We start from the raw sequence: 19,976 nt of genomic DNA on the forward strand, positions 1-19,976 counted from the left end.
ATTATATATAATACATAATAAATGTATATTCCTGGTTTTTAATGTAACCTTAATACACTAAAAGTACTGTGAGCAAATGTCATTTTTAAAGTTCATAATACTTTTTCATGCCTTTTAGATAAGATCTTTGAAAGATTACTGGTAAGTTACCTAACACAGAGGTAACCCATGATAAAAAACTGACCAGGGGCGCCTGGGCGGTGGCAATTGGCTTAGTATTTATTTATTTTTTTTTTTTTTTTTTAATAAATTTTTTTTTTAATTTTATTTATTTATTTGACAGAGAGAGATGACAAGCAGGCAGAGAGAGAGGAGGAAGCAGGCTCCCTGCCGAGCAGAGAGCCCGATGCGGGACTCGATCCCAGGACCCTGAGATCACGACCTGAGCTGAAGGCAGTGGCTCAACCCACTGAGCCACCCAGGCGCCCCTTGGCTTAGTATTTAATTCTTGATTTTGGCTCAAGTATGTGGGTCGTGAGGTTGAGTCTCACGTTGCTGAGCTGTTCCCTCTATCTCTGACCCTTCCCTGCTCATGCTTACTCTCTAAATAAATAAGTCATCTTTAAAAAAAATCTTTAAAAAAATAACTGACCAGAAAATATCAGAAACATGGAATTAATCAATCTAAGGTGGAGAATTATATACTTTTGTACTTTCTCTATTATCATAACAAGGATGATAGGTTTAGATCCAAAATGGTGTTACCTTTGCCGGAGACAGAAATACTATCTTTGAATGTTGTTTCAGTAGGAAATAAATTCTGGAGCCAGAATATCCATCTGGAAGTGATGATTTATAATTAATGTCACTTTCAAAACCACGTATTAAGGTGTACTGGTGCCTTCACTTATCTATGTCTATTCCTCAGGGAATCAGCCTCATAAAGCTGAGCTGGAGGTCAGAAAAATGAGTAGTTTTCAGCACAGAGCTTATGTTGGTGTTAATAAAGTATATATGACCGTTGAAAAATGTTTCTTAAATCACTGTTGCTGTTTTAACTATTTAACTTAGAATGGACACAGCAAAGAGCAGTTCTACTTCTCTGTTCTTCTGTTCTAATAAGTAATTAAATGAACAAATCCCTAGAACTTTCCCATGAAAGCACACGTAAGAGGGCTGCCCAATGTTAGATGCTTGAGTCTAGCTGGGCCTCTGTCATAGTTTCCATTGCTTGTGTTTTCATCTTTAGGTAAATAGTAATATTTTAAGTTACTAAAAAAATTAATATAAAAGTAGACTGAGGAAGGAAACACACTTAATAATCCTTTAGTCATTATTTCAGTATTTCACCTGCTATGTCACAGTTTAATCTGTGGGGCTTGGGCTAGAAGAAACAGATGGAATTGATGGAAGTTTTACAGTGTGGACAATGTGAATATTCACTCCGTTTGAGTCACACTGTTTTGTGTATATACATGGAGAAAAGTTCAACAAGCCATCACTTACGAGGAGAATGGGAGCATATGAGTAGTTCTCAAACCAAAAAGCAGAGATTAGCTCTTTGGGAGGACAAATTTAAGAGTCCCCCCGCCTTGTCCACTTTCTGTGGTACTGGGCAGGGAGCCTAATGTTTAGTTCCAAGGTAACCATCCTTCCAGCATCCTTGAGGAAAAAGCTGCCTGTCAACACTTGCATAAACACTATCTATGAGTGACGGAAGGAAAAGAACCCAGAGGCAGGAAGAAGTCAGTGGGCGCTGGAAGTCTGTAAGACCTGCATGCAGTTCATGAAAGAACCAGAGGCTAAAAAAAGGAAAACGGAATTCTCTGCCTTCCCTTCTTCAGTCTCCTCAAACTGCTCAAAGAAATTCTTCCTGGGCGCAGTAAACACAGTAATACTCTAGTGTTCGTACGAACAGAGAGATAAAGGAGCACAGTTAACATAAAATAATGAGGCGTCCTTTTGATGAAACACGCCGTCACCTCCTGTTCCTGCTCTGTAGGTCAGGAAAATGCTAAACATGGACACACAGGCCCAGCAACCAGCTTTTTGCTATAAAATTTCCAGGAGATATGAACCAGACTCAGATGGGTACTTGAAATCTGTATGCATGGAATTTGTCCATGTAGCGTCACCTTTTAATTTTTGTTCAAAGCTCTAAAACAAAGCAGTGAAACATCATTTACTCAGGTATCATGGGGTGGCGGCAGAGGTGAGGAGTTGGTGTGAAGACAGGAAAAAAAGGAAGAGAGAAGTGGGAGGTCATCTAGAACACTTGTGCCATCTCATGGCTAAAGACACCTGCTTCCTACCTGAGGAAGCAGAATATGCAGAACAATTCATCTGTCTCTTACTGACAGATAATCTTGTGCAATTATGGCCACTGGATCAGGGAAATTACTCTCAACAAATATTGATGAGTATTTTCTCTGTATTTGACACTGTGTTGGGCACAGAAGATAAAAAAATGAGTAAAAAGTAATTCCCTCCTTGGAGATATTTACAATGATTAGGAAAGAATAAATGACCTTCTAACAGATAAATCTGCACAGCACTAATTGGCTTTAAAGCAGAAATAATGAATCCAACCATCCTTTTAATCTACTTTTTTATTTAGATAATTAAGGTCAAGGAAATTGATTTTTTAAAATAGTCTATTTTCTTATTTGCTTTCTCTTTCTAAAACCTTTCCTTTCAGTGATAGACTGAAAATAGCTTTTAAAAAAAATTGTATTCATTTATTGAAAGAGAGACAAAGAGAGCAAGAGAAACTTGATCTCTCTTGCAGGACTCGATCATGACTCCAGGTCATGCAGGACTCCAGATCATGACCTGAGCCGAAGGCAGAAGCCTAACGGACTGAGCCACCCAGGCGCCCCTGAAACAACTTTTAACATCTAAAACACAGCCACAGTTCTGTAAATGAGGACAAGTGGCTCTGAAATAGAAAAGAGATATCACAAAATTTATGCACATTTCTACAGTTTTACACAATTACTCTCAATCCTCCTCCAGACTACTAAAACAAGCTTTTTAAGATAGGCACAGATAAGTACACAGACACACATGGAAGTGGCATCTGACAGCAGAGGAAAGAGGTGGCCAAAATGTTTAAAGCGAACAGGAGAATTAAAAAAAAGAATAGTTGGGGTGCCTGGGTGGCTCAGTCGGTTGGGCAGCTGCCTTCGGCTCGGGTCATGATCCCGGCGTCCTGGGATCGAGTCCCATGTCAGGCTCCCTGCTTGCCGGGGAGCCTGCTTCTCCCTCTCCCTCTGCCTGCCGTTCTGCCTTCTTTTGCTATCTCTCTGTCAAATAAATAAATAAAATCTTTTTAAAAAAGAGTAGTTGTTGAGAGTCGATTTAGTCTACTACCCTAAATTAGATTAACACAGATTAAGAGCAACAAGGGAACTAGAAGCAGGTACACCAACATAAGCACAAAGTGTCAGCTGATAAGGAAAGGGAGGTGATAGGTAGCAAGTTAAAAGAAAATTCAAAGAGTGCGAGGTTCTGGGGCCATTCAGTAGGAGCTAGCAGCCCTACCCACCTTAAAAATCCCTAGGAAATCACATCATCATGAAATTGTTTTCCATAATAGTAGCCCTGAGTCATCAAGGAAAGCTTTAAATCCTGTTCGGTATTCTCTATTTTGAAAAGCAGGAAATGTTTTGGGGACAGGCGACTGAGTAATACATTTTAGAGTTTTACAGGCAAGATTTGGTTGGGTAGACATTTACATATTCCCTAGCAGCTGAAATCACTCTGATTATGCAAGTCTGCAATGTTTTAAAGAATTTTCTCTGGTAAATATCGACTGTGCTATATCGCTAGAAAAATAGATTATGTTTTCCATATATCCATACAATTATTTTTAATACAAACCTGGCCTATACTGATAAGGATCACAAGATCCTAGGCTTTTGGCAGATACCATGATTAAATGAGCTTTTGCAGGATTGAAGGCAGCACTGTGGGACGGGAGTGAGTGAGTTTTGCATGTGGGAGGGATATAAGTATTTATGATCAAGAGAACAACTGTGATGGAGCAAGTGACTCATTTCTTCACTGCCCTGTAGTAGTCCTTGTTATCATCTCAGGATGAGTAAGGTGTGGTTCCCTTGCCATTGGGGAACTCGTTGTTTCTTTAGGTGAGGTACATTGTAGGTATAAGTAAATTCAGGAAAGGTTTAATCAATGAATGGTAAATCCAGATTTAATTATTAAAACAAAACAAAACAAAACAAAAAAACACAGGGAGTTTGAAACAAATCTCCAAACTTCTGAGGCCAACATTAATGGAAAACTATGGGACTTTGAAACCACAGGCTGGTTAGACCATTGGGCTGACCCAGTATTGCATTTCTTATATTCATATCATTTGGTTTTTAAAAATAAATACACATTTGAGTATAAATTCGTAAGGGAACCATGCAGTTTACTTGAAAAGACTAACTTTTCCCCTATGTTTCTTTTAAACTAATTACAAAGAACTCAGAGATGCTCTAAGCCAAAGGATGTAGGAAACTCTGTGAATCAGAGTGACTTATTTTACATTCTCACACCTGCATTCTACCTGTGGGAAACGGAAAACCGGGATTTTAAACATGGGATTTTAGCCTCCAGGTAGGGAACTTATGGCTTCTGAAATCATCCTGTGGACAGATGGAATCTTAAGAAACCAAGTAGTGGCTCAGATTACTACCATTTGCTTCACAAAATTGCCTGCTTGAAAAAACAATCCAACTCTTTTACCATGCTCTATAAGTCTCAAATCATTATGGTTTGGAAACAGTGCACATGAGACTGTGACAGCAATAATTATTTTGAATGAATGAATAAAAGAAAGCAAGATAATTGTGTTTTTTCCAGGCAACATTTACATACAAAATCTTTCATTTTGGATGCAGTAAATACCACAGAAGCCAGTAGATAAAGAGGATGTCCCAACTCTCAAAACCATACCAAAAGGAGTGGGAATTCCATTCAGGCAGGCAGCTGAGACAAGGACTGTGGGGAAATGCTGCAAACTTATTGGCTCAGAAATAAGAGTATATCTGAATTATGTTTCTGTGTAACTATCTTTTAGATATATTTAGTGATGCCCAATATGCTAGTAAATTTCCAACAGAACCACAAAATGGATGACAATTTAGGGCAATTCCATGCCTATAATTTTGTTTAAAAAAAAAATTAACGTCTGGTCCATTAGTCATTTCTATCTTTATCTAACACCTTTCCCTTTCCCATTCACCCTCTGGTGTTAATGAAATTTGAAATGACTAATGGCCAAAAAAAGTCCTGGAAAATCGATTAAATGGATATTATAATCAGCCTCCACATAACCTAACTTAAATGTTACTTGACAAGTGTGGAGCAAGAACTAGAAAAACCAGAGAAGACATTCCACAAAAAGCAAAAAGGAGAGTATCAAGTTTGATCCTCTGATAAACCAGAAATTAAAGACTTACTCACATGAGGTGAATTAACATTACAATGGTTATCTCTAAATAATTCTCTAAGCCTGCCTAGGAAGGTAGGAAGGAACCTGTCATGGATGCTTAAACAGCATGGACTGGAGGACCACTTGTAAAAAGGCTGTACTGTGCAAGGAAGACTCTACAGTTTCCATGGTTCATAAGCCACAGAGCTCCCCTATAACAAAGAGCTTTAGCTAAATAGATAAGGCTTGCTCATCCGTACAGGACCCTCGCATCTGTTTTGGCTTTGTTTCCGCCCTCCTGCCTCAAGACAGATCAGCTTCTGCCTTCACCAGTGTTCCCCATAAGCATCTCTAGATGGCTCCAAGTTAAGGTCCAGAGAAGGTGTTCTCTCTCCTCTCTGTAAGGTCCTGTTTGTAGGGCTGCCAATGCCATCTCCCTCCAGATGAATGTGAGGGCCTGTCCTAGGGTCTGAGCAGGATTTATGTGAATACTGGGACAAAACACAGTAATCTTCACCTCTACTGCAGAGAGATAGACATGGAGTCATCTTATGTTCTCCAAACCCCATGGCCTCCTCTGTGGTGTCTTGCCTCCCCCTTTGACCACAAAATCTCTTGTGCAGTCACTTTGTACTAGCATTAGCAAATGTCCAAGTCACCACATATTCTGCATGCCATTTCTATTGCCATCACCTTTCTCCTGGCACCTCTCCATCTATAGAGATTCTACAGAATATGCTTTCCCCAGTATAGGCTAGGTTTAGTATTTAGAAAGAATTTCAGGGATATACAGAAAATTTAGTCTACTATTTTTTTTTAAGATGTACCATGGTCCGTATTTATTAGAGAAAATTCTTTTAAAGTTTTACTGATCAAAGACATAAACTCTCAATTAATCAGAGAGCTTTCAGTTGCTAAGGAATACATACATGTCTACACAACCAAATCTTGCCTCAAAATCTATAAACCCTTGCCCCTTCACCCTTCATCTCTCACAGACCTTTCTCCCAGAGCTGTACTTCCTACTCTTAGCATTTGTTTCCCAGAGGACCTGAGCTGACACAAACGCTGTGAGATCATTGTTCTGTTCATTTGCTGGGCATGACTAGTTGACTTATAAGAAGAGTACTGACTTGATTCAAATACTTACCTTACTTTACTATTAAAGAAACAAAGACTGTTCACTGAAAACGGATTTTCTTGGCTATCTCAACCTGGGTATAATTAGGTTACTGATGTTTGGGGGCACTGATTCTCTTGCTTAGTGATGGAGGTTTTCATCAAGGCTGCAAAATGGAGGACATGTTATTCAAAGAAGTGAAGCAAGAAAGAGTATTACATGGAGCAGAGGAAAACTAGAGATACGATAACGGGCTGCCAATTGAATTGTGGGACAAAACACAGAAATCCTTGGCATTTCTTAGCTTGTGGTAGCCTGACTATAATCTCTGCCTCAGTTGTCACATGACATTCTCCCTGTGTTTTTGTGTCTGTGTCCAAATTTGCTTCCTCATATAAAGACAACAGTCATATTACATTTAAGACCCACTTTAATCCAGCATGACCTCATCCTGATTACATCTGCAAACCATTTCAAAGAACAGTCACCTTCACAGGTTCTGAGTGGACATGAATTGGCGGGGGGGGCACTCTTCAACCCAGTATAAATGGTAACTTCAGTGATTTAAAACTAGCCTTTAGATTGGTGTCATAAGAGATGAAAAGACATTTTCACTGCTCTCTTTATCTCATAATCCACATCCAATTTTAGGAAATACTACTGTCTCTACCATCAAAATATACCCAGATTACCACTTTTCACTGCCTGCATTGTTATCATTCTCACCCAAGCTGCCATCACCTCTCATCTGAATTACCTACAAGTCTCCTCATAAATTTTGCTATTGCTGTTCATCTTCAATCAACTCAGGATTCTGCTATAATGTCAGAATATATCCCTCCTCAACTCAGAATCCCCAAAGACCCTCCATCTCAGAGTAAAGGACAAAATCCATACCAGGACCTACAAGGCATCTCCTACTCTCAAGGTTCATCTCCTACTCCTCTTTCAGCTACAATGGCTTCCTTCCTGTGTTCCTTAAGCTGGACAGGCACAGTCCTGCCTCAGGGCCTTTGTTCTAGCCATTTCCTCCATCAGAAAACTCCTTCCCAGAGACTCATGTACTAGCTTCCTCATTTCCTCCAGGTATTATTCAAAAGTGAATTCCTGAAAACTATGTATGGTGACAGATATTAACTAGACTTATTGGGGTGATCATACCACAATATATACATATATCAAATCATTATGTTGTGTATCTGAAACTGATACAATGTTATATATCAATTATACCTCAATTAAGAAGATAAGTTCTTAGAAGAGCTTTTTTTTTTTTAAAATTTAAGATTTTACTTATTTTATTTGAGAAAGAGCGTGAGTACAAGGTGGGGAAGAGGGAGATGGAGAGAATCTCAAGCAGACTCCCCACTGACCACAGAGCCCAAGGCAGGGCTTAACTCCAGGACACAGAGACCACGACCTGAGCTGAAACCAAGAGCTGGATGCCCAACTGACTAAACCACTCAGATGCCCCAAGAACAGTTTTTTCTAAATAATGTATCAGTGGAAAAATAAAAATTATGTATTATAAAAAAGCAGATTCTTCTGTGAGGATTTCCATTGACACTACACTTAAATTTCAATCTGTCACTCTGACACCTCACAATTCCTTTCCCAGCTTTTTTTTTTTTGAGACATAGTTAACATATAACATTATATGAGTTTCAAGTGCATACCATTAGAGACTTCCTGCAAAATGATCACTACAATAAGCCTAGTCAACATCAACATCATACACAGCTACAAAATTTTTGTCCGTGATAAAAACTTTTGAGATCTACTCTCTTAGCAACTTTCAAATACATAACTATGTCACCATGCTGTATATTATATCCTGTGACTTTATTTTATAGCTGCAAGTGTGAAGTATGTACTTTTTAACTGCCTTCACTCATTCTGCGTGCCCCACTTCCATCTCTGGCAATCTCTAGTCTGTTCTCTGTAGCCATGAGCTCAATTTTCTTTTTTTCCCTCTTCCAGATTCCACATATAAGTGAGATAATATGCCATCTTATCTTTCTTCTTATTTCATTTAGCATAATAACTCCAACATCCATCCATGTTGCCAAATCCTTTTTTATGGCTGAATTTTACATATATAAACACACACACACCACATTTTGTCTATTCATCCAATGATGGACATTTACGTTGCTCCCACATCTTGACTATTGTAAGTAGTTTTGCAAAGAACATGTGGGTTCAGATATCTTTTCAAGTTAGTGTTTTTTTTTTCTTCAGGTAGACACCCACAAGTGAAATTGCTGGATCATATGATATTTCCATTTGTTCATTTTTGAGGAAACTCCGTACTGTTTTCCATAGTGGTTGCAGCAACTTACATTCTCACCAACTGTGCAAGAAGGTTCCCTTTTCTCCACATCCTCACCAACACTTGCTGTTTCTTATCTTCATGATAACAGCCATTTTAATAGGTGTGAGGTGATCTCACTGTGGTTTAATCTGCATGTCTCTAATGATGAGTGACGTTGAGCCTCTTCTCATGGACCTGTTAGCCAACTCTATGTCTTCTTTGGAAAAATGTTCACTCAGGTCCTCTGTCTTCCCTGCCTTATTTTGTCCTTGGCACATATCACTGTCTTAACACACTACATACTTTACCCATTTATTTTCTATTTCCCCCAGTCAAAGGGAAATTCCACAAAGCAAGCAATCTTACCTAATTGGTTTACTGATGTTTCGAATAGCGCCATGCAGGTAGCAAGCACTCAAAACATATTTATTGAATGATAGAATTTCTCAGAGTAGTTATATTACCCCAGTCAAAGGAAAGAGTGGGTGTAAAAGGCAGGGGGCAGGGGGTAGGGAGAAACAGCTAAAGAAAACTCTAATGAATAAGAGCTATAATTATAGCTTTCATTTATTGTGTCTTCTTTCAATCATTTATTCACAATTTTCTAATTGCATTCTTGAATATCTGGGTTCAACAAAACAGGAGTGACTCCATTAAGCAAAGTTTGTTTCTTATTCACAATGTTCCTCTTTTGATTTTGCATCTTTACTCTCCTGGATTCCTAAGAGAATTGCATCCGCCTCGAGTATAGTTGTATCTGTGGTCGCTCCCAGGAACCTAGATGTAAGTTCAAGATCTAACAGCCGCAGCCGGACTCTGGTTCCCTTCTGGTATTTCCTAAATAGTAAGAAAAACAGTTCCATGAATTCTGCATATTACAACACCAACAACTAGTTTAAAGTAAAACTCAAATTCTATTTTTAATGTGGCAGCTCAAAATAAAGATGTTAATACACCTTTTTGTGAAAAAATCTTTATACCAGTATTTCAGAAATAGTTGTTTTTGACAGAAAAGTGATTTAGATACATCAGAATTTTTATCTTAAGGTGACTTTTAAAGATTTTATAAGCAAAATAAAACCATGGTCCAAACCAGAAGTCAAACAAGTCAGTTCTTGGGAAACTGACATTTATTTTAATATGTCACCCATTCTTTAAAATCAGAGAGTGATATCAAAGGGAAAAAAAGATTTTCAGATATATTTTTTTCTTCTAAAGAAAGAAGAATCTTCTCTTAAAGTAAAGGAAATTTTACAAAACCAAAATGGAAAAAAGTCTAAATGTGGATCTTACTATTGGGGCTTGACTGCACTGTACTTAGTGTAATGACAGCTATAACATGCATTATGGCTCACTTGGTCAATAAAATCATATTTTATAATACCAAATGAAAGCTTAAACTCATTTTCCTTCTTCCTTGATCAAGTGTTTTAAGAGTGTAATACCAATGTTACGAAAAGGTGCAGGAAAATGAAAATATTGCTACTGACCGAAATCCAAAAATCTTTAAAGATCCGAAATATGCAGGCATACCTTGTTTCACTATGCTTCCCTTTGCACTATGCAGATACTACATTTTTTACCAATTGAAGGTCTGTGGCAACTCTGTGTGGAATCAGTGTTACTGCCACCATTTTTCCAACAGCATTTGCTCACTTTGTGTCTCTTTGTCACATTCTAGTAATTTGCACAACATTTCAAACTTTGTCACTATTATTCTATTTGTTACAATGATCTGTGATCAGTGATTACAACTGGTTGAAAGCTCAGATGATGGTTAGTAGTTCTTAGCAATAAAGTATTTTTTAATAAAAGTATATGCAGTTAAACTTTGTAGGGTTTGAACTGCACAGGTTGACTTATAGGTGGATTTTTTCCAATAAATATAGTACAGTACTGTAAATGTACTTTCTCTTCCTTATGACTTTCTCAATAACATTTTCTTTTCCTTTCTTTTCTTTTTTTTTTTGAGAGACAGTGAAAGAGTAAGCACGAGCAAGGGAAGGGCAGAGAGAGAGGAAGAGAAAGGAGCTCTCGCCCAGAATGGAGCCTGAGGTGGGGCTTGATCTCACGACCCTGAGATCATGACCTGAGCGGAAACTGACAGTGAGACACTTAATTGACTAAGCCACCAAGGTGTCCCAATAACATTTTCTTTTCTCTAGCTTACTTTATTATAAGAACATAGTATATGTAATACACATAATATACAAAATACCATGTTAATTGACTGTATTATCAGTAAGGCTTCCAGTGAACAGTAGACTATTAGTAGTTAAGTTTTGGGGGAGTCCAAAATTATAACTGGATTTTCAACTGCATGGGGGTTAGCTCCCCTAACCAATGCATTGTTCAAGGGTGAATTGTACATTGCCTTTTTAGACACAATTTAGACACTATTATTGCAATTTAATAGGCTAACGTACAGTGTAAACATAACTTTTACATGCACTGGGAAACAAAAAAATTCATCTGGCTCATGTTATTGCAATATTTGCTTCATTGTGGTGGTCTGGAACTAAGCCTGCATTATTTCTGAGATATGCTTGTGCACTTTAAGTATTCTATATTAATTTTAAAATTAAATAATTTTACATAAATGGAAAGTAAAGAAACAAAGTTCTCCCAAAAAGTCACTGGAAAAGGACTTTAGACCATACAATGAATAGTCTCCACACAATGTCTTATTTGGTATTCTGAAGGACTTTATAAATGGTCCATTAAGTAAACATGAAGTTTTTTTTTTTTTTTAGTTTTTATTTATTTATTTGACACACAGAGAAAGTACAAGCAGGGGGAGCAGCAGGCAGAGGGAGAAGCAGACTCCCCACTGAGCAAGGAGCCCGATGTGGGACTCAATCCCAGGACTGGATCATGACCTGAGCTGAAGGAAGACACTTAACTGATGCAGCCACCCAGGTGCCCCAGGATATTTGGTTTTTTAAAAACATATTTTTCCTGCCTATAGAAGTAAACATTCTTTTGTAAGACGGTGAATTGGTCATATTTTTTAGTCCTCCTATATGTATATTTACATGTATGCATACATGAGTGTGTATATGACAGCACAGAACTACCTATGTGTTTAAAAAATTAAAGAGATATCCTAGAATATTAACTGAGGCATAGCTTTATATTCTTAGAAAACAGCAATTATAGAACATATTCTAAATGAATTAACCACCAGGAAAATAAGGTTAGTGCATAGACAAGGTAAAGCTCAACACTATTTTCTGCATTACTTGGACTGTAACCTATGTTCTAATAGATTCTTTCATTTGTCCTCGCAGCATGACTTGTAATTCATCCAATCAGCTTTGACTCATGTTGACCCTTCCTCCCCTCCTTTCCTGCAACATCCAGTTAGCAAGTTTTGTTCATTTCTTTAACAGATATTTCTTGAAGTTAACCCTTCAAGTCTTGCAACCCCCTGGCTGAAATTTGAGGTCTGACGTGATCTTCTCAGAGACCACGTTTCTAGCTTGCTTCTCAAGATGGGTTGCCTATCTTGGCCTAATATCCATTCCCACATACTGCTATTCTTCTGTACTTTGGCTTCTATTGCCAGGACTACCTGACCTTATCGTCTAGCCCATTGATTCTTAAGTTCTAGGTAGAACTGGATACATCAAAGGTAGCTCCCGAGCAGCTTGGAATTCTCCTTGTCAAAATGAAGACTCCGTGACTGGAATTCCCTTGGAAGAAAAAGGTTTTGCGGTTATACACTTGGATGTGAATCTGAGCCCTGAGACTTACTAGTTGGGTAACCCTGGGTAAACTGCTTGCTCTGAACCACAATTTCCTCATCTACAATGACAGCGATTCCAACCATTTTGCAGGTGAATGTTAAATGGGATAATATGTTGAAAACACTTAGCATATGACTGCAAATGTTAGTGCCCCTCACATACTTCTATTGGTTACTGTGTAAGTCTCTGATTTCTCCTTAGTCTGTACGTTCCCCCAAGATCAGGCACTGTTACTTATCTCTGTATCTTTCCAGTACTTGATGCAGCAGGCACTCAAAAGTCTGACAATAAATTAATATGACACTTGCTGATAAAAGCCACCAGGTCACAGATGATCTAGCATTTCTATTTTCTTGGCTTTAGCAAGCTGTGTGGACTGGTATATTTACTTAACCTCTCTGAAATCCGCCTGGCACTGTGCCTGGCATATAATGGTTAACAAATGTTAGGTTTCTTCTTCTACGGTTTATTGTTGGCTTATTTCTTTTTACTTACTTTTAGGAGCATTACTCATAGATTATAAACTAATCATGAGGAGGTGAACCGTGACTTTTTATAAAAACAGCTGAACAAGTCACAAACACTAGGGACAAACAATTCTGGGCAATGTCATAGTAAAGAAGAAGTTCACAGTGTAAGTGATTCTGTGTCTGTCATGTTAATGATAAAAATCTCTAATTAAAATAAAAGCAGAAACACCATGAGTGCCCAGTATGCCTCGTAATTTATGGAAGGCAAAAGTTCTGTCCCCATTTTTAGATGTGGTAGCCTTTTTTCTTTTTTTAAAGATTTACTTATTTTAGAGAGAGAGAGAGAGAGAGTGAGAAGGGGAGAGGGAGAGAGAAACTCTAGCAGAGCCCACACTGAGCAGAGCCTGACAGAGGGGTTGAACTCACGACCTTGAGATCATGAACTGAGATGAAACCAAGAGTACAAAACTTAATCTCTAGAAAGTATGGAAATTCTGGGAATTACCCAGTGAGATGGAAAAGGAGAAGAAAAGGAAACTGCAGGCCTTTATGTGTGTTGAAAGAAATATTATCCAAATATACACATTGTGCACTACATAAAACAAAACAAAACAAAAACCTTTAAAAGACTCTCTTCTTTCTGCTATCTAGAGTAGCGGTTTCTACTTTTATGGTACTTCATTTTTATTCTGTATTATTACAGTTATTTCCGTGTGTTAACTTCTTTATCAGACTATAAGATCCTTAAGGGCAGGGATTTCCTATTTGTCCCTCACAGTACCATCCGTATACATGGCACATAATGTAGCCTTCGGAACAGTGGTTTTTGCACTTCCTGTACATCAGAAACACCTGTGGTATTGGTTAAAAATGCAAATGGAGGGAAACCACCCTGGGAGTGAGCTGGCAAATCTGAGGTGGACCTTAGGAGGTGAGTAAGCTTTTGGCAAGCTTCTCAGGTGATTCTGATTCAGACTCCTCTTGAGAAAATCTGGCCTAGAATTATGTTTATTATATACAGTCAAGTGCAGGAGGACAGGACAGTGTACATAAACACAAAAGACCAGTAAAATGAAGACCTGTGACAAAACTTTATGGCTACCATAAAACTTTATGGCTACCACAAGCTTCAAGAGTAACAGATATTTTCCATAGTGATGATAGTCTGTTAGGGTAATTTAGATAGATTGATGAAGTAAAGGAAGAAATGGAGGGAAGAAAGGAAGAAAGAGAGGAAGGAAGGAAGGTAGGAAGGAAGGAAGGAAGGAAAAAAGGAAAAAAGGGAGGGAGGGAAAGTCAAGAATGTATAATGGAGAAATGCACCTAAACAGAGTTCCTTGAACAAAGCCCACTGATGGCCTGCAGTGGGGCTGCCTCCCTGCACTCAGACTGTCTGTTTTGGAAAATCTAGGACATGGAAAGGTCAGTACACTTCTCAAACAGAAACAGAGCCATACAATTAATATGAAGTTCATCCTTGTTTTAACTTTGAAATACGTTATTAAAGAAGAAAAAAAAAAAAGAAATAACTAATGTGTTTCGAGAACTCCACTTCTTCCAATGTAATTTGAGGTGAACCTTCCAGTACTGTAGTCCTGGAGTCACTAATCACTAACATTATTTAGTCTTCTCATTTGGGTTTCCACTGTTCCACATAACAAGATTTAAAATGAATATGCCAGGGGCTCCTGGGTGGCTCAGTCAGTAAAGCATCTGCCTGTGCTCAGGTCATGATCCCAGGGTCCTGGGATCAAGCCTTGAGTCAGGCTCCCTGCTCAGTGGCAGTCTGCTTCTCCCTCCCCCTCTGCCCCTCCTCCCCACTTATGCTCGCTCTCGTACTCTCTCAAATAAAATCTTTTAAAAAATAAACAAAAAATAAAATGAATATGCTAGTAAACTCTTTTTTCAGATTGTCTGTGCAGCCTTTAAACGGTCACTTTATTCAAAGATTTGGCCTAAGTATAAAAATCCAGAAAAGGCAATAGGGTGACTGAGAACATGGGCTCTGGAGTCAGATAACTAGACATGTGCACAGAACTAGACATGTTCACAGTAACTCTGAGCTGCTTCAGCTCAGTTTCGGTGTCCTCATTTGTAAAATTGGAACCCATGTCCCAGGCTATCGTGAGCATGAACTGAATTAACACATGCCGGAGCCCTTATAAAGCTCATAACTGTTAGCTATCACCACCACTCACCATCACCACCAGCATCACCACCATCAACACACATCCAGCAAAAACTGGTCCTCCATGTTGGAGTGATGCAGAGTACAAGAGCACTTTCAGTTCCCACTGAATCAATACAAGATTCCCACAGAAGAGAAATTTGGAGGTGGGTTTTCTTCCCATATTTGCTTTGATTCAAATTTTACTTATTTTAATGGTGTAAGCATTCTTCTCTTTAAAAAGATGATAATAAAAATGTTCTATAAAAATGAAAACCATTTCTTTTGAAATGAATGATGAATTTCCAGTGAGGATATGAGGCAAAATAGCTCTGAAAAAAAGCAAGCAAAATTCAAAGAACTACACACTGAACTGTCCGCATTTCCCAGCACTGACCACAATCTAACTAAAAACAAGAAAACCATATATACTGTCAATCACAAAAGGGTCACAGTGATTTATCTACTCTCGTACTCTTTTCAGGAGGGGCTCAGGAAAATGGAGGGGCAGGATAAGGTGTCTCATTTTACCTATCTGCTATCCCTCTTGCTTCATTAACTTTTGGTGGAGTTAATAAGACTTTTATGCAACTACTTCTGTTTTTCACATATGCTATTTCTTAGAAGAGGAAGGTAACAATTTCTATAGATTCATTATTTGTTCTTCCAAGAAGCAATCTTTAGCTTCATTTTAAATTCAGTAGTAGCCTTAACTGGTAACTTAATCAACTACCTCCTTTCATGATTTTTCTAAACCTGAATCTGTCTCCTCTGTCTTCTTTTTATAATGGAGCTTTATTATTCTATTATCTAGTTCTTCCTCATTCCTCTGATTGTATCAATGGACTCTTCTAAAAATTGCACAGATACCCATGACAAAATTTTGCTACAATGTGGAAGGGGTTCATAGATTACCTAAAGGCCATCCATGTACCTCTAAAATTAAGCAGCCCCAGGGATGCCTGGGTGGCTCAGCCAGTTAAGTGGCTGCCTTCGGCTTGGTTCATAATCCCAGGGTCCTGGGATTGAGTCCTGCATCAGGGTCCTTGCTCAGTGGGAAGCGTGCTTCTCTCTCTGCCTCTGCCTGCCACTCTGCCTACTTGTGCTCTCTCTCTGACAAATAAAATCTTCATAAAAAAATAAAATTAAGCAGCCTTGCTCTATATTTTAAGTCTGTTTATCTCTCTCAAAGAATAAGAAATGAGCTCTCATTTTATTGACACATCATGGTCCTGTGATAATTACTTCTGGTTTTGTCGTTGTTGTTGTTTCGTTTTTTAGATTTGTTTGTTTATTTATTTATTTATTTATTTGACAGAGAGATAGAGCACAAGTAGGCAGAGTGGCAGGAAGAGGAAGAAGCAGGCTCTCCCCTGGGCAGGGAGCCCAATGCGGGGCTCCATCCCAGGACCCTGGCATCATGACCTGAGCTGAAGGCAGCTGCTTAACCAACTGAGCCCCCCAGGCGCCCCAATTACTTCTGTTTTATCTCCAAAGTGCTTAAGAAAACCCAGGACTAGTTACTGCACAAGCTCATGGAGCTAATGCTTAAACCCATACAAAGCCATACAGCTTTATTTTCTAATGGATATAAAAATCCATAATAAGATGGGATCATGAAGGAGACAAACCGTAAGAGACTCTCAATCTCACAAAACAAAGTGAGGGGTTGCTGTGGGGGTTTGGGGGGTAGGGATAGGGTGGTTGGGTTATGGACATTGGCGAGGGTATATGCTATGGTGAGTGCTATGAAATATGTAAGCCTGTTGATTTACAGACCTGTACGCCTGGGGCAAATAATACATTATATGTTAATTTAAAAAAGAATATTAAAAAATTCATAATAAATGTAAAGAAAAAATTTTCTTTTATTATCCTTGGTCACTTAAGTCTACCCTATTAGAAATGAGTAAGGACAGGCATTAAAGAAGAATTAGACACACAGCAGCATTATGTCTTCAAATTAAAAATATGGAAGAAAACAGATAAATCAATAAAAAGTACCCACAAAGAAACAGGTTTAAGATGATTATTGTATGAGGCTGGATGGACCCACTGTCTTGATGTTGGGCCCACCATAAAGCACAGGTTTTCTGAAATGTCTTGGAAATGCTTAGAGATACTTTTTGGTTGTCACAATGCTCAGGTCGACATTTAGCAGAGGGTGGGTGGAATGCAGGCATTCTGTAATATACAGAACTCTCTGCACAACAGAATTGTCCTGCATCTGTGTTAGACGCTGATGTGGCTGGAAAACCTACTTGTAATTATCTAAGCCTAGAACTACATCTGCTAAAGATACCAAGTTATTTTTTTTAAAATAAAAGTTTAAGTATACACTAAATTTCCAAAAGTGTGATTGCTGTGTAAATGAACAGAAGACTTTGTTCAGAATGTTCACTGTTTCAGAAAAATCACATCACCATAAACAACACCACCATTTCATTTTTGTGTTTTGCTACATGTGCTAAGTGTATCTTCTTTGTAGTTTAACCTTTGGCCTACTCTTTGCCTTGGTAGATCAGTTGCCTCTATGTCCGCCATCTAAAATACATGATTTAGGTTCTTATCTTTCAGTGACATGGTCTGATAGAAACTTAACTAAAATATTCATAATACCAAACACCACAGCCCAACATGCCTTTTTGTGATAACAGAAATACTTTAGATAAGGTTTGAGCACTTGAATTATGGCTAGTGTGAATGAGGAACTGAACTTTTAAATTATACTTAATTAATATAAATTTAATTTAAAAAGCCACATCACAGTGCAGCTCTAGACCATTTCAAATTGAGAAGCATATTTGTCCCACAACATATAAATACACATTGTGGCAGAAAGGCTAGTTTTGCAGGAAAGATAGCACTCTGAAATAATTTGTTGTAATAAATTAGATTAGCACTAAGTAGATTCAGCAATAATAAAGTCAGATACATGTTTGCCATTACTAACTCCTCAAACACTTCTTTCCTTTCTGTTATCTTTTGTATTCTTCCTCAATTCTATACGTGTGACACTGTACTAGACCCATAAGCAACTGAACTATCTTATTAGGTATTTTGAGGTTATAATTAAGTTCTCCATAAAAATAGTTTCCCCCATATCCCAGGCATAAAAATAAGATATATGGAAAAAAAAACAAGACACATGGAAGTAAAATCACTTGCCTAATGCCACAAAGTGGTATGAAAGGATTCACAGATTTTTTTTTTCCTCTTCCTTTTCTCAAGTTCTCAATTACCTGCAACTTCTGGCAAAAACTATAAACTTAATCCCTTTAGGGGTGGTAAGAATTTACCACCACTTCATATAAGCTTATAATGTCTTCCCTTTTACATAAAACACAGGCCACACTGTTCATCTAACTCATTATTTTGACTGTCCTCCCATTAGAAAAATGATGACTTTCAGTGGTAACAAATAACAACATTAAAAAAAAAAAATCTCTGTGGCTTCATGCAATTTTGTTTTTTACTTTTTTTTTTTAAAATTAGGAAAAACATCCCAGATACTAGTTTTTTTTCAGGAATCTTGTATTTCTGCTGTCTCGAAAGGCAAATAGGATGTCTCCAATGAGCGCATTCAAAATAAAAATAGCCTGTGTTTCTACTGCTTGGTGTGTTTCTTTCTTTTAACTTCAAGTGCCTGCCTCTGACTGATCTTGGTGAACTCCAGCCTAAATGGATTCAATCCCAGCCTTCACCATGACTGCTCTCTTCCACTGTGCACTTTCTCAGACCATATGCTGAAGTAAATGAGCCTGCATGGCTGAGCTGTTTAGGAAAAGGGCAATTAAATCTGGTTTTGCATTTCTTTATTAAGGACATGGTTTAAAGACTTTCCTTTGGAGAGGTTTTTGACATTCTTTCCACAGACATTCTTTAACATCTGTCAGTGCATGCTAGTGATGGTTCTCATAGAGTTAAAATAGAGAGAATCCCTGTGACTAGTTCTTTGATATAAATATATTAATAATACAAAGCTGACAAATATAAGGCTTGAATTAAACCTTAGTATCTAAAGAGAATATTGAATATTGTGAGGAATTCTGACTTTGTTAGTTAATTTAGCTGGCTTGCTATAATCGTAACTCAGAGGTTCTAAAAAGAGTTGTTTTTTTTTTTTTTAAATCATTAGACATCTATGTTTTTATTTCAATGAGTTAAAACAGTTTAGAACTGTTTCTGATTTTCATACAATTCTTCATTTAAGTTTTCAGACTTAAGAAGTAAACTTTTTCTTTTCTTTTTTGAAGAGAAATGTTAAGATATTTCAACTGGTTCAATTAATACCAACTTGATTTTTTCTAATTTAAACAAATGTTCATAGTAATGTTGATCTGTATGTGAAGCCAGCAACTGGTCCATGCGCGTGCAAGTGCGTGGGTGTGTGTGTGTGTGTGAGAGACAGAACGCACAAAAGCACACATACTAGTGAGAGAGCATATGTGGAAATGTGTGTACTTTGTTCTTCAAATGAACTTTGTAAACATCACTTTCTTCATCTTTAAAAAGCATAGTGTTAGAAAAGATCTATGCAGTTCTATGATTTTGTTCTACTTTCATATAATCTTAAGTATTTGAAAACTGATAGAATGTAAAATGATTTTAAGTGCAAAACTGATTAAACTTACACAAAATGCAAGATTTTAAATAATTTTTACTAGCTACATAAAATATTATCATGGCCTTAAATAGTCTATGCAAACTACTTGGTGCATTCTGGATTTGTCTCACTTTTCCAAAATACCATCTGCCATGTTTCCCTGACCTATC

At 37.7% G+C, this 19,976-nt stretch overlaps 1 protein-coding gene across 4 annotated transcripts in view; it reads right to left on the reverse strand.

Annotated features, from left to right (window-relative positions):
- Positions 1-380: 380 nt before the first annotated feature.
- Positions 381-19,976, reverse strand: part of MRPS28 (mitochondrial ribosomal protein S28) — a 126,926-nt gene continuing 107,330 nt past the window's right edge. For 2 of the 4 annotated variants that reach the window (XM_032316904.1, XM_032316901.1), the window contains one exon: positions 9,364-9,651. In XM_032316904.1, coding sequence (XP_032172795.1) covers positions 9,486-9,651 — 166 coding nt within the window. In that variant the 3' untranslated portion in view covers positions 9,364-9,485. Of the gene's footprint in view, positions 429-2,799; positions 2,819-9,363; positions 9,652-19,976 lie in introns of those variants that run through there. The other 2 variants (XM_032316902.1, XM_032316903.1) reach the window with 2 other exon arrangements.

Source organism: Mustela erminea, chromosome 16 (genome assembly GCF_009829155.1).
Source record: "Mustela erminea isolate mMusErm1 chromosome 16, mMusErm1.Pri, whole genome shotgun sequence".
Lineage (NCBI taxonomy): Eukaryota > Metazoa > Chordata > Mammalia > Carnivora > Mustelidae > Mustela > Mustela erminea.